The 17,148-nt window shown below is 64.0% G+C and overlaps 1 protein-coding gene across 1 annotated transcript; it reads left to right on the top strand.

Annotated features, from left to right (window-relative positions):
- The first annotated feature begins 223 nt into the window (after positions 1-223).
- Positions 224-16,707, top strand: LOC112943919 (unconventional myosin-Vb-like). The gene is made up of 37 exons (XM_026035223.1): positions 224-250; positions 2,011-2,121; positions 2,217-2,379; positions 3,296-3,440; positions 3,612-3,768; positions 4,227-4,367; positions 4,655-4,736; positions 4,886-4,993; positions 5,275-5,387; positions 5,555-5,820; positions 6,054-6,135; positions 6,432-6,572; positions 6,651-6,773; positions 6,948-7,031; positions 7,280-7,429; positions 7,688-7,785; positions 7,901-7,987; positions 8,061-8,172; positions 8,370-8,581; positions 8,677-8,833; positions 9,231-9,470; positions 10,141-10,350; positions 10,587-10,680; positions 10,818-10,963; positions 11,407-11,520; positions 11,655-11,870; positions 11,939-12,036; positions 12,734-12,920; positions 13,038-13,135; positions 13,492-13,622; positions 13,707-13,858; positions 14,549-14,638; positions 14,849-14,999; positions 15,582-15,852; positions 15,950-16,124; positions 16,217-16,297; positions 16,378-16,707. The coding sequence occupies exons 1-37, from the start codon at positions 224-226 to the stop codon at positions 16,531-16,533; spliced, it is 5,169 nt and encodes a 1,722-aa protein (XP_025891008.1). The 3' UTR covers positions 16,534-16,707.
- The last annotated feature ends 441 nt before the right edge of the window (positions 16,708-17,148 follow it).

Raw genomic sequence — 17,148 nt, 5'->3', positions numbered from 1 at the left:
GTGCCCCATTTTGGGGGGGTCTCAGCTGGGCTCAGCCCCCAAGGGTCCCGCGGCCGGGAGCGGCACCGGCGGCCGCGCGGGGGGACAACCCAAGCGTCCTGCCCCCCCCCCCGCCCCCGCTGCACCTAATTAACGGCAATTAGCGGCAATCAGCGGCAGCGCCGATAAGGGACCCCGGGGGGCAGCGGCCCGGGAGGCAGGGGCGGCTCCGGGGGGCTCTGCCATGGCCGCGGCGGAGCTGTACGGGCAGGTGAGTGGGTCGGGGGGACAGGGGGGCTCCGGCCCGGCCGGGCTCCCTCGGGGCCTTGGGTCAGGGAGGTCCTTGGGGTTCCTGCTGAGGCTGGAGCCCGCTCTGTCCCGGGGGGGTCTCTCTCTTGGGTGGTGGGTGCTGTGCAAGGTGTGACACCCACCAGTGCTGCTGGGCAGCCCCTGCTGYGGCTCCTGTGGGTGCCCTGGCTGTGCTGGGGGGGCATCACTCCTCCATGGGGGTCTCCAAAGCCCCATGTGTGGGGGAGCAGCCTTCCGTGCAAAGCCCCTGCCTGCCTTGGTGGCACCTGAAGCTCCTGCAAGGAGCCCTGCGGCGGCTGCCTGGAGTTTCCCAAGTCCAGCCCTTGGGCTGGGGGCTCCCTTGCTGCCTGGGAGCCCCCRGCCTCCTTGGGGAGAGGTGGTGGCTGGAGCCGGGTGCCCAGCAYGAGCTGCTTGCTGGGGATGCTGCTGCTGGTGCCTCAGCACTTTGCTGCAGATTGGGCAATTTTCATTCCCCCCAGCGGCTGGGACTTAAATGAGGCCGGTTTCCTGCTGCCTTGGTTGACTCCCTGCAACCTGATACCTGATCCTGCTCCTTCTCATTTTTTATTTTTTTAAATGCTGAGTCTCCTAATGACTTCTTGGCTGCAAGCCCCGTGCATGGCCCCTTCCTTCCTTGCTAGACTCGCAGACTGTTCAGCRCTTGTTTTATCAACGTTACTGATGCATTAGCACATGTGCCTTGCACGCTGCGGCCCGGGAGCCTTCAGTGCCGGCCGAGCAGCTGGGATTTGCAAAATCAGCAAAACAGGGTGTTTTTTGTAGCCCCTGTTTCTAGCGAGAGGCCAGCAGTGCTGGCTGGGGCAGGAGCAGGGGAGCTCTGGGCCCCTTGGCTGTTCTGCAAAAGCTGTTGGAAACGGATACAGGTTTCCCCCAATGCTGCCCAAAAGTGAAGTTGTCCCTGTTATAGCAGAGGCATTTGGGGGTTTCCTTCTGAGGGGTGGCTGACAACTTGAGTGAGGATGTGGGACCAGCAGGAGTTTCACCCGCACCAGGGGTTGGTCTCTGCTCCTATGGGCACATCTGTGGCAGGACTTTTTTCTCACCTGGGCTTTGCACCTTTGCAGAAGGGGTTGGTGCCCTTGTGCGGCTGTTTCACAGACCTGGGCATCTCTATCTGTGCAGGGAAAGGCTCCTTCCGTGTCCTAGTGCCTGAATCCAGGGATCTGGAGCAGAACTGGTGTCCGCACTTCTGCTTTCTGCCTTCCTCCGCATCTCGTGTTCGTGCGAGGGGGACCTCAACTGGGACGCTTCAGTGGGAGAGGCTGGTGGGCACCTTGCACAGGGCCCCTGTGCGGGGCTGCAAGTGCCAGGAAAGGGTCAAGGAAATGTGTCCTGCTYGGAGGAGCAGCCGAGGGCTCTGGAGCGGCGCTGGGGATGCCCGGCTCTGCATGGGGAGGTGTCGTGTTCAGCGCCCATGGTGTGGGAAGTGCCCGTGCCGGATGGCGGGCTTTACTGCTGGATCTGTGTCCTAGCCAGGGCTGGAGCATCTTCCCTGGCCCTGGGATGGTGGCAGTGGTGGCTCCGGGGAGCTGCTCCTTGCAGAARGCTTCCAGCTACAGGGAGAAGCCCCTGGGATGCAAGGGGGGCACGGGAGCGATGCTGCATCAAGAGCAGCCCCCCTGKGAGGGTCACATGGTGGCTTGGTGGCCGTCCCTGTCCCCACCTGGCCGTGGGGCTCCTCTCTGTGCTGTGTCCCTGCAGGGTGCCCGCGTGTGGATCCCCCACTGCACTGAGGTCTGGAGGGTGGCAGAAGTCACCAGGGGCTACAGGGAAGGGGACGACGTTCTCCACCTCCGCCTGGACGATGCCTCRGTAAGGCTGGAGCCGCGTGTCCCCTGGGCCTGCAAGAGCCCCGAGGTGGCCAGTGCCGCCCAGCTTGGTGCTCATCCCGCTCCGCRTCCCCGCAGGAGCTGGTCTACCCTGTGGGCTCCCAGCTGCCGCCTCTCTGCAACCCTGACGTCCTGTGCGGCGAGGACGACCTGGCGGCCCTCAGCTACCTGCACGAGCCGGCCGTGCTGCACTCGCTCCGCGTGCGCTTCCTGGAGGCCAACGCCATCTACACCTACTGCGGTGAGTCCCGCGGGCTGCGCCGGCACGCGCTGTGCTGCCCCGGAGCGGCACTGGGCTGGCACGTCACAGAATCACAGAGTGGTTAAGGCTGGAAGGGACCTCTAGACATCATCTAGTCCAACCCCCTGCACACACAGGGTCACTCAGAGCACGGGGCACAGGCTGCATCCAAACGGGTTGGGAAGATCTCCAGAGAAGGAGACTCCACAGCCTCTCTGGGCAGCCTGTGCCAGGGCTCGGGCACTCTCACTGTCAAGGAATTTTTCCTTAAGTTCCTGTGGAACTTTYGGTGCTTCAGTTTGTGGCCRTTTCCTCTAGTTCTATCGCTGTTCACAGCTGAAAAGAGGCCGCCCCCTCCTCCTCACTGCCTCCCTTGAGGTATTTATACACGCTGATCAGGTCCCCCCTCAGCCTCCTCTTCTCCAGGCTGGACAGGCCCAGCTCCCTCAGCCTTTGCTCACAGGGCAGATGTTCCAGGCCCCTGATCATCCTCATAGCCCTGCGCTGGACTCTCTCCCGCAGCTCCACATCCCTCTTGTCCTGGGGAGCCCAGAGCTGGACACAGTCTCCACGTGTGGCCTCACCAGGGCTGAGTAGAGGGGGATGATCACTTCCCTCGACCTGCTGGAGACGCTCTTCTTAATGCACCCCAGGATCCCATTGGCCTTCTTGGCCACCAGGGCACACTGCTGCCTCATGGTCAWCTTGTCATCCACCACGACRCCCAGGTCCCYCTCTGCGGGGCTGCTCTCCAGCAGGTCAACCCCTAATCTGTACTGGTATCAAGGGTTATTCTTCCTCAGTGCAGGACCCTGCACTTGCCCTGGTTGAACTTCATGAGATTTCCAACCACCCAGTCRTCCAGTCTGTCCAGGCCCCTCTGGACRTCACGTCCCTCTTCCTCTCACTCCACCAGGCATCATCCTTGTGGCCATCAACCCCTACAAGCAGCTGCCCATCTACGAGGAGGAGGTGATCTACGCCTACAGCGGCCGCGAGGTGGGCGACATGGACCCGCACATCTTCGCCCTGGCCGAGGAGGCCTACAAGCAGATGTCGCGGTGAGAGGCTCTCCCTGTGCCACTGTCCCCGCGGGCACCGATGAGAGGGACGGCAGCCACTGCCTGGGGTGCTGAACCCCACTTGGGAGCATTCTCTGAGGGTGGGAAGGGTGGGAGGAGCTCTGGTGTCTCCCTTTGGGGCCGTCCTGACTAAGGGCCTTCGTCCCGCAGGTACGGCAGGAACCAGTCCCTCATCATCAGCGGCGAGTCGGGCGCGGGCAAGACGGCGTCGGCCAAGTTCGCCATGCGCTACTTCACCACCGTCGGCGGCAGCCTGGGCGACTGCAGCGTGGAGGAGAAGGTGCTGGCCTCCAGCCCCGTCATGGAGGTGGGTCTGCTGGCCCCATGGCCAAAGCCACCTCTCCGTGGGGACAGCCGGGGCGCAAGGGGTGGCCCCTGCGTTGCTGAGCTCCTCATGGCCCTGGCTGAGGAGGCCCTTCCCTCCTGCAAATCTGGGCTTGGGAAGGTTTGGATGTGAGGCCTGTGTTCTCTTAAGCTGTGTGGGTATCTTGATCATTTGATGTCCATGGCCTTGTGTTGTGACGGGTCTGGTAGCCCCTGAGGGAGCTCCTGCCCCATCCYGAGGAAAGGGCCCTTGTCCCTGGGTATCCTGTGGCCTTATCCAGGCTCCCAGCRCTGCTGGGCTGATCCATGAAGGAAGGAGAGGCAGAAGACCTGACTCCTTCTGCTTTCACTGCAGGCTTTGTGGTGGTACCACAACTGTAAAGAGTGGTGGGAGTTGAACCTCTCTGCAGGGTTAACCTGACCCGCTTTGCTCCTCACCAGGCCTTTGGGAATGCGAAGACCACCAGGAACGACAACAGCAGTCGCTTTGGGAAGTACATAGAGATTGGCTTCAGCCAGACATACGTCACGGGGGCCACCATCAAAACCTACCTGCTGGAGAAGTCCCGTGTCACCTTCCAGGTGGGTCTGTGGGCACAGGGCTATGCAGGAGTCCCCAGAGCTTGGAGACCTGCTGAGGTCCCTGTGTCCTGGCACTCCCAGGAGAAGCTGGCCTGAGCTCTGTCCTCCTGAGGAGCAGCCCCAGGGTTATTGGAYTGAGCTGGGAAAGGGGACAATGCTCTGGGTTTGGAGGTTAGGGGACACCAGCCCTGCTGTGGGTGGGCAGGGTCCCTGTTTTCTTGGGCAGTGTGATGCCCTAGGGTGACCAGGCCACTCAAAGTTCTGTCCTTCCTGGTTTTTCCCTACAGGCAAAATCGGAGAGGAACTACCACATCTTCTACCAGCTCTGCGCATCAGCAGCCCTGCCGGAGCTCCAAGGCCTGGGACTCTGTGAGTGTCACCACGTCCCTCACAGTGGAGGTGGCTCTGGACCAGCCCTGCTGCTGCAGATGGGCACCTGGGTGCTTGGTGCAGGGTTGGGGCTAAAGCAGCTCAGTAGCACTGTGGGCCTGGTTCTGGAGCTGGGGTCTCGCCCCCAGGTGCAGCCGAGTCCTTCCACTACACGCGCCAGGGCCAGTGCACCCACGTGGAGGGCATCGACGACGCTGCTGCCCTGGACAGCACGCGACAGGCCTTCTCGCTCCTGGGTACCACCCTGCACCCGGGGGCACCCTTGGGTGGGGTGGGCTAGTCTCCGGGGCCGCTCACCCCCCACCCTCACCCCACTGCTGGCCCCCACACTGGGGGCTCTGGTGAAGAGCCTGGTTGTCCCTCATAGACTTGGGCCTCTCCCTGCTCTTCCAGATGTTCCCATCCCCTCCAGCTGTGCAACGTGCAGGGGCTAAAGCAGCAAGTGGGGAGGGTCCTGGGGGGGTCTGAGCAGGGTCCTGGGCCCGGTGGGCCCATCGGGTGGTGCCTGTGTCTGCAGGGGTCCCGGAGGCCGAGCAGCTGGAGCTCTTCCGCGTGCTGGCTGCCGTCCTGCACCTGGGCAACGTCGGGATCCGGGGCAGGGAGCGCCGTGGCGACGGCTGCTCGGTGGAGGTGGGTGACGGCTCCTGCCCTGCGCCCTGGCAGGGCACCAGGCCACATCCCTAGGGATGCCCCTGGACACCCTCGGCCGCCCTGGCTGTGGGAATACCTCCTGGGTGGTGGGGTTCAGCGTGGGCCACGTCACCGTCCCCTGGAGTGACGGGTCACTGTGTGCGCAGCCCACAGACAGAGCCCTGGGCCTGTTCTGCGCCCTGCTGGGCGTCGAGGCGGCGCCCGTGGCCCGTTGGCTCTGCCACCGCAAGCTGGTCGCCACCGGCGAGACCTACGTGAAGCCCCTGTCCAGGCAGCAGGCGCTYGACTCCCGCGACGCCCTGGCCAAGCACGTGTACGGGCAGGTCTTCAGGTGGATGGCAAGTAGGGTCAACCGTGCCCTGCGGTCCCCAGAGGGCCACCACACCTCCATTGGCATCCTGGACATCTATGGGTAAGAGGAGCTGTGCTCCAGCCCGCTCTCCTCCAGGCTGTATGGGAGAGCCTGGCTCCTTCTGAACTGGCCATGGCAGCCTGTCCTTGGGCAGGGACCTGTTCCCCCTGGTGCTATGTCACCTGGGTGGCTGTGCCACCCTCGGGGCACCTTCCTTGCCCTTGTGGAGCTCTAGGCTGGATGGGGTGGTTGTGCCCTATGGCTGCCTCAAGTCAGTCCTCTCCGTCTCTCAGGTTTGAGATGTTTGAGCTCAACAGCTTTGAGCAGTTTTGCATCAACTATGCCAAYGAGAAGCTGCAGCAGCTCTTCAACCTGGTAGGTGGCACAAAGATGTCCTTGCTCCCCACAGCTACTGAGGGGGCCCTGCACATCCCAGCCCCACTGTTGCCTTWGTTTCTGTGCCTTGGGAACACAGCAAGTCATTGAAGTCCCACCACTGTAGATGTGGCTCTGAAAGGCCATGAACATGTTGAGATGCCCTCTCCTTTTTCTGGGCAGTGCTTGTCAAGAAGGGCTCCTGTCTGCCCTCTTGTCCAGGAGAAGGGCAGCCTGTGTTTGGAGGTTGGTCACTTCTGCCCCTTCCAGCTCCATCCTCTGCTCTTTTTCTCCAGCACGTCTTCAAGCTGGAGCAGGAAGAGTATGTGGCYGAGGAGATCCCTTGGGTATTTGTTGACTTCTGTGACAACCAGCCATGCATTGAGCTCATCGAGGGCCGCCTGGGCATCCTGGACCTGCTCAATGAGGAGTGCAAGGTGGGCAAGGGCTGTTGGCAGCRTGAGGCTGTGGCCACCAGAGCCCCTGGTGCCCTTCTGATGCAGCTGCCCTTTCAGATGCCCCAAGGCAGTGATGGGAGTTGGGCCCAGAAGCTTTACCAGACTCATCTGGGCAGCTCCCACTTCCAGAAGCCCAAGAGACCCATGGATGCCTTTATTGTCTGCCACTTTGCTGGCAAGGTAGGAAGAACCATRGTGGATATGGTGGATCCTGGCCCAGGATAGTGACCTGTGTCTGAGCACCTCCCAGGCTATGGAAGCAGATCCTGCTGGTAGCCCTGGAGCAGGTCTCATCTGCAGCCCTTTGAGGGCCCTGACCAGGCTCATGTTGGTGCCGGCTCTGTCCCCTGCTAGGTGGAGTATCAGTGCCACGGGTTTGTGGAGAAGAACAGGGACACCGTCCCTGAGGAGCTGGTGGGGCTGCTGCGAGCCAGCAAGGTGAGAGCGGTGCCWGCAACAGCCCGCGTGGGACGAGGTCGGATCCCTCTGTGGTCCTGAGGAGCAGGGTTGATGGCAAGAGCTCCACGTGGGGAGGTCTCAAGTGCTCCCAGGAAGGGCACCCAGGGCTTGCACTGGGTATCAGGGAGGTGGGAACAGTGCCCTGGAGCAGAGGGCCACGCACAGGGCTGGCACCGGCGGCTGGGTTGGGGCTGCGTGTGCCCGGCTCTGACTCGGCTGTGCCGCAGTGCCCGCTGCTCGCCGAGCTCCTCCTGGAGGACGCCGCTGGCCCCGTGTCCCTGCAGCCCCGCAGGTCYGGCGGGGCCAGGCCGCCCGCTCGCCCCGGCCGCCGCTCGCTGCCTGCCAGCAGCAAGAGCAAGAAGTCGGTTGCCAGCCAGGTACGGCCCTGTGGGCCTGACCACCGTCCCCAAGGCGGGGAGGGGACAGGGGACATGGATGCCCAGGGATGTGGTGGCCATGAGGGGACTTTGGGGGCTCACGAGGCAGCTCGGGAGCCTCTTGACCAGCCCAGGGCTGCTGGGGAAGAGCAGCTCCGTTCTGCTCCGTGCRGTCACTGCTCCATGCAGTCACTGCTTGGGATGCAGGAGCCCAGGACACATCTGCAGGTCCTGACCACGCTYGTGTTGTCCTCGCAGTTCAAAGCGTCCCTGCACAAGCTCATGGGCACGCTGGGCAGCACCACGCCGCACTACGTCCGCTGCATCAAGCCCAACGACAGCAAGCAGCCCTTCGTGTGAGTGCCCATCTGGGGACGCAGCGGGTGTCACCKTCACCCTTGTGCTGTCCTACCTGGCCAGCTGGGCGCTGGGCTCTCCCTGCCTGTCCCCACGTGTCCCTCTTGGCCCTAGGTTTGACTCRAGGCGGGCAGTGGAGCAGCTCCGAGCCTGCGGGGTGCTGGAGACCATCAGGATCAGYGCCTCGGGCTATCCCTCCAGGTACCCCAAATCCCGGCAGCTCCCGGTGTTCCCGCTGCCTGTGACACCACTGACCCCTGCTCTGTCCCTGCAGGTGGACCTACCAGGAGTTCTTCGACAGGTACCGCGCGCTGCTGAGCAGGGAGGAGCTGGAGGGCACTGATGCCAAGCAGATCTGCGACCAGGCCCTGCAGAGGCTGCTGCAGGTGAGAGCCCTCCCTGCAAGGGACCTGGGCACCCCTGCTCCATGCTCTGCCTCTTTCCTCTGGGCACCTGCCAGCACCACTAGGAATGCGTGTGCTGGGAAACTGGGATGCTCCAGCCTCAGGGAGGCCGAGCTGTGGTGTCGGGGACAGTGGCTGCGCTGTCCCTTACCCTGGTCCCCCTCCTCGCTCGCCCGCAGGACCCCAGCAAGTACCGGTGCGGCAAGAGCAAGGTGTTTCTGCGGGCGGGCCAGGTGGCCTACCTGGAGGGGCTGCGCTGGCGGCGGCTGCGCGACGCCTGCGTCCTGCTGCAGCGGCACCTGCGCGGCTGGCTGGCGCGGCGGCGCGCGGGGCGGGCGCGCGCTGCAGTCCTGCGCCTGCAGCGCTGCGCCCGGGGCCTGCTGGCCCGCAGGTGAGAGGGGGGCACACGGGGAATCCATGCAACGAGCCGCTCTCGGCTGGCTCTGCATGTTCCCGCCGTACGAGCCGGGCTCTGCCCTCCTGCAGGCTCGCGCAGCGGCTGCGCAGGACGCGGGCTGCCCTGGTGCTGCAGAAGAGCATGCGCATGGCCCTGGCACGGCGCCGCTACCTCCGCCTGCGCCGGGCTGCCCTCACCATCCAGGCTTTTGCCCGCGGCATGTTTGCCCGGCGCCTCTGCCAGCAGGTAGGAGCCTGGTGGCACAGCAGGAGCGAGGGGCTTTGCCTGCACGGGGGCAAGCTGGGCCTTGAGGTGGCGGTGGCATAGCCCTGGCATGCTCCTTCCCTGCTGCACGGCAGGCCAGGGATGTTTTGCACCCTGCCGTGCTGGGGTGAGCCGGGAGTGCCTTGCTGTCCCCTTGTACTGCTCTCCTATCCTTGCTGTCACCCATCTGCAAYGCTGTCACCTCCCTGGGACATGCTGTGCATCCTCACCAGGCTCTCCCTTGCCCGCTGGAAGCGCAATGTGGTGGGCACAGGCACCCCATCACCCCCGGGTGCTGACACAACCTCACCCTGAGCATCCCCAGCTGCGCTGCCCTGGGGCCCGTCCCCTTGCCCCCAGCCCGTGTCTCCCTCCGCAGCTGGTGCGGCAGCGCAAGGCCGTGGTGCTGCAGGCGGCGGTGCGCGGCTGGCTGGCCCGCGGGCGCTACGCCCGCCTGCGCGCGGCCACCCTCTACCTGCAGTGCTGCTGGCGGCGGGCGCGGGCGCGCCGCGAGCTGCGGCGCCTGCGCGCCGAGGCGCGCTCCGTCGAGCGCTACAAGCAGCTGCACCGGGGCATGGAGATCAAGGTGATGCAGCTGCAGTGCAGGCTGGATGAGCAGGTGGGTGCCACGGGGCGGGGCGGCAGCCCCAGGGCGCTGCTTCAAGTCTCCTCTACCTCTGCATCCCAAATTCCTGGTGGTAACTGGAATGGGAGCATCCAAGGTCTCTGGTCCCCTCCTGGCCATGGGGTGGGAGCTGGCACTGCAGGCATGTGTCACCAGGCAGAAGCTTCCTAACTAGTATTATTTCCTTAATGCTTCCCTAAGGCTCCATGTGTCCCTAGGCCGGTTTCCCTTTCAGTTGCTCCCTTGGGCCCATCTTTGTAGTGGGATGCTGTGCAGCCAGGAATGGCTCTGTCCTGGCATGCCGTGTTCTCCTGCCAAGCTCTATGCTGGCAGCATCCATCATCTCCATATGCACCAGTGTCTCTCCCTGCTCTGTGTACTGGAGTGGCAGCATGGGAGTCTAATCCTGGCTCTGTGTGTTGGGAAAGCAGATCTGGAAAAGCTGGTGCTCCAGATGGTGGGAAGGGGGCTGTGAAGCCAGAGCTGGTCTGGTGTGTGGCATCTCCTAGGCTGGTGCAACACGGAGGGGAGCTCCATATTAGGTGGCAAAACTCGGGGGTCCCCACAGCTCAAATAGGGGGAGAATGAAGTCCCCGGCCTCCTGGGTTTGCTGCAGAAGGCCCTGGGTGGGGACGCCCGTGCCCAGGCTCGGCTCTGCCCGCAGGCGCAGGAGAAGCAGCGCCTGTCGGAGCAGCTCTCGGCGCTCACGGCCGCGCACGCCCGGGAGGTGCAGGGGCTGCGCGCCGAGATGCGGCGGCTGCGGGAGGAGGCGGTCGGCGACGCGCGTGTCCAGTGCCTGCAGGAGCGGCTGGCCCAGCTGGAGCGGCACAGCGCCGAGAGCAGCCTGGCCTGCGAGCTGCGGGAGCTCAAACAGGTCCGGTGCCTCGGGAGAAGCTCTGGGATGCCMCCTTGTTCCTGAGGGCAGCCCTGGCCTACCAAGCTTGGCTCTTAGCCCTGGACAAAGCCTGGATCCTAGATGTGCCCATCCAGGGCTGCTCCAGGATGTCCCTGGAAGGACCAGGCTGAGGAGCAGGTCCCAGGCAAGGGTGGCAGCYGGGGCTGGCCCCACATGAGGCTCTGGCTCAATCTGCTCTTTGGTTCTTCGTGCAGCGCTTAGCGGAGGTGGAGGCTGTGAAGCTGCACCTGGGTGAGGAGAGGGATGCCCTGATCCAGCGCACGTTGGAGCAGTCGCAGGATCTCGAAGGTAAAAGGTCCCCTCTGCCCATGGGGAATAGCAGGGGATGAGCTGGTCCTCCAGGCTCAGCCTCGAGTCCTGAAGCCCCCCTGGTGGGTGTTGGGAGCCCCCCAATCCTGAGCCCTTCCCGTGTGTCCGTGCYGCAGAGCAGCACCGGCGCGCGGCCAGGGAGAGCCGGGGGCTGCTGCAGGAGCTGGAGGAGGAGCGCGCCCGGTACCAGAGCCTYGTGAAGGAGTACGCCCGCCTGGAGCAGAGCTACGAGAACCTGCGCGATGAGGTCGCCTTCCACAAGGTGAGTACTGCAGCCGCCCGGGGAACCAAACTTCATAGAATCACAGAATRTTYAAGGTTGGAAGGGACCTCTASAGATCATCTAGTCCAACCTTCCTGCTCAAGCAGGCACAKCCAGAGCATGTGGCACWGGGYGGYATCCAGGCTGGTTCTGAAGACCTCCAGAGAAGGAGCCTCCACAACCTCCCTGGGCAGCCTGTTCCACTGCTCTGTCACCCTCACAGTGAAGAAGTTCCTCCTCATCTGGAGATGGAATCTGCTGTGTTTCAGCTTATGCCCACTATCCCTTGTCCTATTGCTGGCCCAGATAGGACAACCAACCTTCCCAAAATTGTCTTCCCTCCTGCTCTTGACCCTCAGGATGGGAGTCTGCCTCTTGTCTACGGATGCTGAGCAGGGTTATGGGAGGTGGTGGGCCAGCCTTGTGCTTCTCTCCCTGYGCAGCAAAGCACCTTCAGGCGCTCCCCTTCATCCGAGAGCTTCCTGGGCTCCGAGAGCAGCTGCGTGTCCTCCATGTCCACGGCCCCATCGCGGGAGGACTCTGATCTGCAGGCTGAGGCGAGTCGYGACACCGGCGCCTGTGGAGGTGGCCAGTCCCTTGTGTGTCCTCCTGTGGAGGAAAGATGCCCCTCGGTGCCCTAGCATTTGCTGGGGGGGCTCCTGGGCCAAACTGTCCCCTTCGCTGTGGCCAGGGAGCGGAGGAGCCGGGGCTGGAGGGTCAGCAGCCCCAGGTGGGCAGCGGCGAAGCGGTGCCAAGCCAGCACCCCTTCGAGAAGGCCTATCTGCTGCTCCTGGGGCAGCTCAACRCCGTCAACGAGGAGCTGGCCCGCACCCGCGAGGAGCTGCGCCAGGCCCGGGCGCGCGGCGAGCCCGAGGAGAAGAAGCCGCTGGATTTCCTCAAGCGCAGGGTGAGCTGCGGGCCCCGCCGCRGGCAGGGCTGGCCCCGGCTCCTCTCACTTGTCCTCTTCTCTCGCAGAACATCGCAGAGGTGCTGGGGCTGGCGAGGAGCCCTGAGAAGGAGGCTGCGGGCGGTGACTTGAAGCAGGCGTATGACGCAGTGCAGGTTGCCAATAGGTGAGCGCTGGTGGGGCTTCTCTGTGGAGACCCTCTAGTTGAGGTTGGGTTGTACCTGGCGTGTGGGATGTGAGCATGGTCCTGGAGCTGGGCTGGGTGGGATGCCAGGTAGGCAGGGACGGGCTCTCCAGGATGGGATGCCAGGTAGGCAGGGACGGGCTCTCCAGGATGGGCAAGGGATGGCATTCCATGCGTTTGCCAGCTCTTGGGTGAGGTGGCTCTCCCACCCTCCTTGAGTCTTCAGCCTCATTCCTGGGCACTGGGAAGCTGTTCCACCCCTGAAGGTGGGAATGTGCCACCCCATGGCAGGCTGCTGAGCCAGGGTGGCTCCCAGGTGGCTCCTTCTCTGGCTGGAGAAGCTGACCACCACCAGCCCACCATGGTCACCATGCCATGGGGGCATGTTCCAACCTGATACCGAAGCCTGCATGAACCTTGTGCTCCGAGCTCTGTGTAAGAAAATGTGAGATGGGAGGAACTTCCCTAGGTGATCGGTTAAGTCTGTGTTGCCTCCCCGTGGTGCATGGGCAGGGAAGAACCACCAGCTCAGAGGAACAAATGCTGCCTCAGGGCTGGCTGTGCTTCCTCCCTACTGCCTCTTCATCAGCTGGCGTGTTGCTACCTACGGTGCATGGGCACCGAGTGACGGCTCGGCCCGGCGCACAGGGGAAACTGAGGCACAGCCTGTGCCCCGCAGGCTGCTGGTGAGCCAGCTGCAGGAGGAGAAGCAGCAGCACGAGGAGGACGTGGAAGGGCTGCAGCTGGACATCAGCTCCCTCAAGCAGCTGAACCAGCAGCAGGCAGCCCTCATCCAGGAGCTGCAGCGGCAGCGGGGCCGCGAGGGGCTGCAGCACCACGTGGAGCGGCTGGAGGAGGAGAACTGCGTAAGSAGGGCGACACGGGACCCGGCCGAGCGCTGGGGGGGCTCCCCGCAGCAGAGCCTGCGGGGTGCCGGGGCTGGGGGAGGCTGCCTGAGCCTCGGGCCTTGCCCCCCTGCCCAGGAGCTGGCCCAGAAGCTGGAGAAGGAGGAGAAGGCCACGCTGAAGCTGCAGAAGCAGCTGCGAGCCTACGCGAGGCAGATCCAGGAGCTCGTGGGCAAGTAGCYGCTCGTGCCGAGCTGCTACCCCCTTGCAGAGCGGGGTGCTGAGGAGCTCTGCGTGGSGCTGGGAGGATGGGGCCTTTCTGCTGCTTGGCTGGGGCTCGTGTCACCTTCTGTCCCTTAATGGGAGCACCCAGGTGGTGGCCTTTGCTGTCCTGCTCTTGTATCACACAGGGTTTGGGATCCCCTTTTCCACCATGGCTGGAGGTGGTGAGCCTTGGTGTGGCCCCCAGCCACGCTGAAGTCCCTTGGGAGGGACAGCTGGAGCTGGTGGCTGCTCCTGGCTTCCCTCTCCGAGGCGGGATCCAGAGCTGGTCCCCTGGCAGGACTTGACCCGTGCTCCTCTCCCCAGCGAGGAAAGAGGCCGCCTGGCCGGCGCAGGAGCCAGCAGTCTCCCCCATGGCCTCGTCCCCAGCTGGGCAGCCCCAGGCCATGCTGGCATGGAGAGCGGGGGACGAAGGGCGCATCGTCAAGGCCCTCATCACAGGTAGGATCTAGAGCGGGATGGATTCTCCATCCATACCTTGGTCTTCGATAGCGCCTTGGATACCAACAGGTCTCTCTCCTTCAGACTACAGCGCGCAGAGCAGCCCCGGGGCGCTGCCGGACCTGCCAGCCTATGTCCTCTTCATGTGCTACCGGCACGCGGACCACTGCCGTGACGAGCCGCGGGCCCGCTCGCTCCTCGATGCCGCTGTCGGYGCCATCAAGAGAGTCATGAAGGTGCTGGGCCTCGCCGGGCAGAGGGTGGACTTGTCCCTGGGGCCATCATGGGGTGGGAGGGCCCCCTGGGGTGTCCTGGGGTGCTGCTGGGGTGTCCTGGGGTGCCACCAGGCTCTTGCTGGAAGGTCTGACTGGACAATGCTGGTCCCCAAGTGAGATCACAGGATGTTCAAGGTTGGAAGGGACCTCTAGAGATCGTCTAGTCCAACCTTCCCACTCAAGCAGGGACACCCAGAGCATGTGGCACAGGGTGGCATCCAGGCTGGTTTTGAAGACCTCCAGTGAAGGAGACTCCCCAGCCTCCCTGGGCAGCCTGTGCCAGGGCTCGGGCACCCTCACAGTGCAGAAGTTCCTCCTCACATGGAGATGGAACTGTCTATSTTTCAGYTTATGCCCATTTCCTCATGTCCTATCGCTRGCCACCAATGAAAAGAGCTTGTCCCCTTCTTCCCTGCATTCTCTCTTCCTGAACTTATACGTGTTAATCAGATCCCCTCTCAGCCTAAGCCTTRAGGCACCTCCTGGTGCCAGGAGATATCCTGGTGTGGGACAGAGGATGCCCCTCACTGGATTCAGGGCCCCCCTCACCACGCTGCAGTAGCAGGGGCTCACAGGTGGTGGGGGACCTGCTGCTCCTGCTAGCAGAGCCCCACTCACCCTGTGCCCGGCCCTGGCCRTGCCCTCCCGCAGAAGCAGGGCGAAGATGTGGCCGCGCTGGCCCTGTGGCTTGCCAACACCTCCCGGCTCCTGAACTGCCTGCGCCAGTACGGCAGCGACGAGGTGCGTTGCGATGTCCCCCGGGGCAGGGCGGGGAGCTGGGTGGGAACGGGGGACCGGCCTAGCCTGGATCTGCTGGGTTTCGGGCTCCATCCTCTGGAGCTGCAACCTGGGCACATGCTGGGCTGAGCCTGCCCCTTGCGTGGACCCTGGAGGTTCTGGTGGTCTGCGGTGGGCGCCCAGTGGCTTCCCTGACCGCCCTGYGCCCTGCAGAGCTACCGGCAGGAGAACACAGCGCGGCAGGACRAGCACCGGCTGCGCCACGTGGACCCGCAGGGCGCCTGCCGCAGCCTGGGCGCCCTGGCCATCCAGCTCTACCAGCAGCTCATCGAGGCGGCCCAGAAAGGCATCAAGCCCATGATCGGTAGGGCTGGGCTGGGTGCTCTGTGGGGTGGGAGCTGGCACCAGCTGCCCCTTCTGCAGCTACCTGGCTTATACCGAGAGGGACGAGGGTGGCTCTGGGGTGAACTGTGCAGGGTGCTGTGGGCTGAGGTGGTCCTTCCATSGCAAACACCCATGGGATGGCTTGGAGGAAGGATCCCTTCACAGAATYGCAGAATGTTCAAGGTTGGAAGGGACCTCTAGAGATCATCTAGTCCAACCTTTCCGATCAAGCAGGGACACCTAGAGCATGTGGCACAGGGTGGCATCCAGGTGGGTTTTGAAGACCTCCAGCGAAGGAGACTCCACAACCTCCCTGGGCAGCCTGTGCCAGGGCTCGGGCACCCTCACAGGTGAGCATCCCTTGGGGTGCTCAGCCTCATCATGCCCAGCCCCACCACCTCCCAACTCGGGCTGTTCCCTAGGGCTGGGGCACCTCTGCTGCCACCAGTCCTGCAGAGCTGAGGTGCTGGCTGTGCCCACCCGGCCACCCAGCATCTCCTCTGCACCCTGACCAAGCCGGGCCCTCCAGCAGAGCCAACCTGAGCTTTCTCTGCCCTACCAGTTGCCGCGATGCTGGAAAGCGAGACCATCCAGGGCTTGGCCTCTGCTCGCCCGCTGGGCTCCCGCCGGCCCTCGGCCCCCGTGGGCCACCCGCTGCCCGAGCTGCTGCGGCAGCTGGGCTCGCTGCATGACCTGCTGAGCCGCTACGGGCTGCCCGTCACCCTGGGCCACCAGGCCCTTCGCCAGCTCCTCTTCTTCATCAGCGGCACCACCCTCAACTACCTGCTGCTGCGCAAGGACGCCTGCTCCTGGACCCGCGGCATCCAGCTCCGGTGCGGTGGGAGGCCGGGATGGGAGGGTGCAGGGTAGTGCATGGGCACCCTGGGGTGCATGGGGGCCGTGTCCCCACGGCGTTGTTCTGCTCTGCAGGTACAACATCAGCCAGCTGGAGCAGTGGCTGCGGGCGCAGGGGCTGCACCAGAGCGGCGCCCGCCAGGAGCTCGAGCCGCTCGTGCAGGCTGCCCAGCTGCTGCAGGTGAAGAAGGCCACCGAGGAGGACGCCGGGGCCATCTGCAGCCTCTGCACCGTGCTGTCCCCGCAGCAGGTACCTGCAGGTCCCCTGCCCTGCATGAGGGGGGCCCTGGAGTCCTCAAGGTGGCCCGGGCATTAGCTCACGGTCCCCTCCGTCTCCTGCAGGTTGTGAGGATCCTACGGGCTTACACGCCTGCCGCGGGGCTGGAGGAGCGCGTGAGCCCCAGCTTGATCAGCAGCGTGGAGGTGAGTGTGGCGGYGCGGGTCCGGCACCCTTGGGTGCTGCGCCCGGCAGGGCACCCTGCAGCAGCGCCGCTCCCCTGCAGAAGCGCCTACAGGGCCGGAGCCCCGAGGGGCCCAGCCAGCTCTTCGTGGACGTGGGTCACATCTTCCCCGTGCACCTGCCCTTCTCCGCCTCTTCCGTGCACCTGGATGAGCTCCGTGTCCCCGAGAGCCTGGGCCTGCCCTCGCTCCGCGTGTGAGCCGCCCTGCCGCCAGCCTCGGCCCCTCTGCAAACCAGGAGCAGCTGGGGGTGGCACTTGTGTCCCCTTGCTCTGGGAAGTGATTTATTTACCGGAACGCGTGTGCACGGGTCGTGGCACAGCCAGGGATGCTCCCGAGCTGAAGGCTTCAGCCACGTGTTTTAATGCTTTGCAGTCAATAAAAGTCTTTGCAGATAACTTGGAGCCTCCCTCTGGCTTTGTGGGGTGCTTTGTGCTTAGGTGGGAGGGGGGCTGTTACCCTTGGGTGGTCAAGATGGGAGGCCCCAAGGTTGTTGGGTGTCATAGCTGGGTGACATAGGGGCTTAATGGGTGCAATTAGAGGTTGGTGCACAGAGGGTTGAGCTGTTGGGCTCCTAGAGAAGGTCTTAGCCTTGCATGAGACCCATGCACATCCAAGACCCTCCTGCCCCTCCAGCTGAGCTTGGGCAGAGCTTTAGGACTGGTCAGCACTGGTGTCACCTCACCCAGGAGAGCTTTGGCCTGGGAGACCTTTCCCTCCCTCCTTTCTTTCTTCCTTCCTTTCCCTCTTCCCTTCTTTCTCTTTCTTCCCTCCCTCTTCCCTTCTTTCTCTTTCTTCCCTCCCTCTTCCCTTCT

The sequence above is a fragment of the Nothoprocta perdicaria genome, unplaced genomic scaffold (genome assembly GCF_003342845.1).
Source record: "Nothoprocta perdicaria isolate Ctin4 unplaced genomic scaffold, notPer1 scaffold_157, whole genome shotgun sequence".
In the NCBI taxonomy this organism is placed as follows: domain Eukaryota; kingdom Metazoa; phylum Chordata; class Aves; order Tinamiformes; family Tinamidae; genus Nothoprocta; species Nothoprocta perdicaria.
Note: the sequence above shows the minus strand (reverse complement) of the source record. Positions and strands in the feature narration are given on the sequence as shown.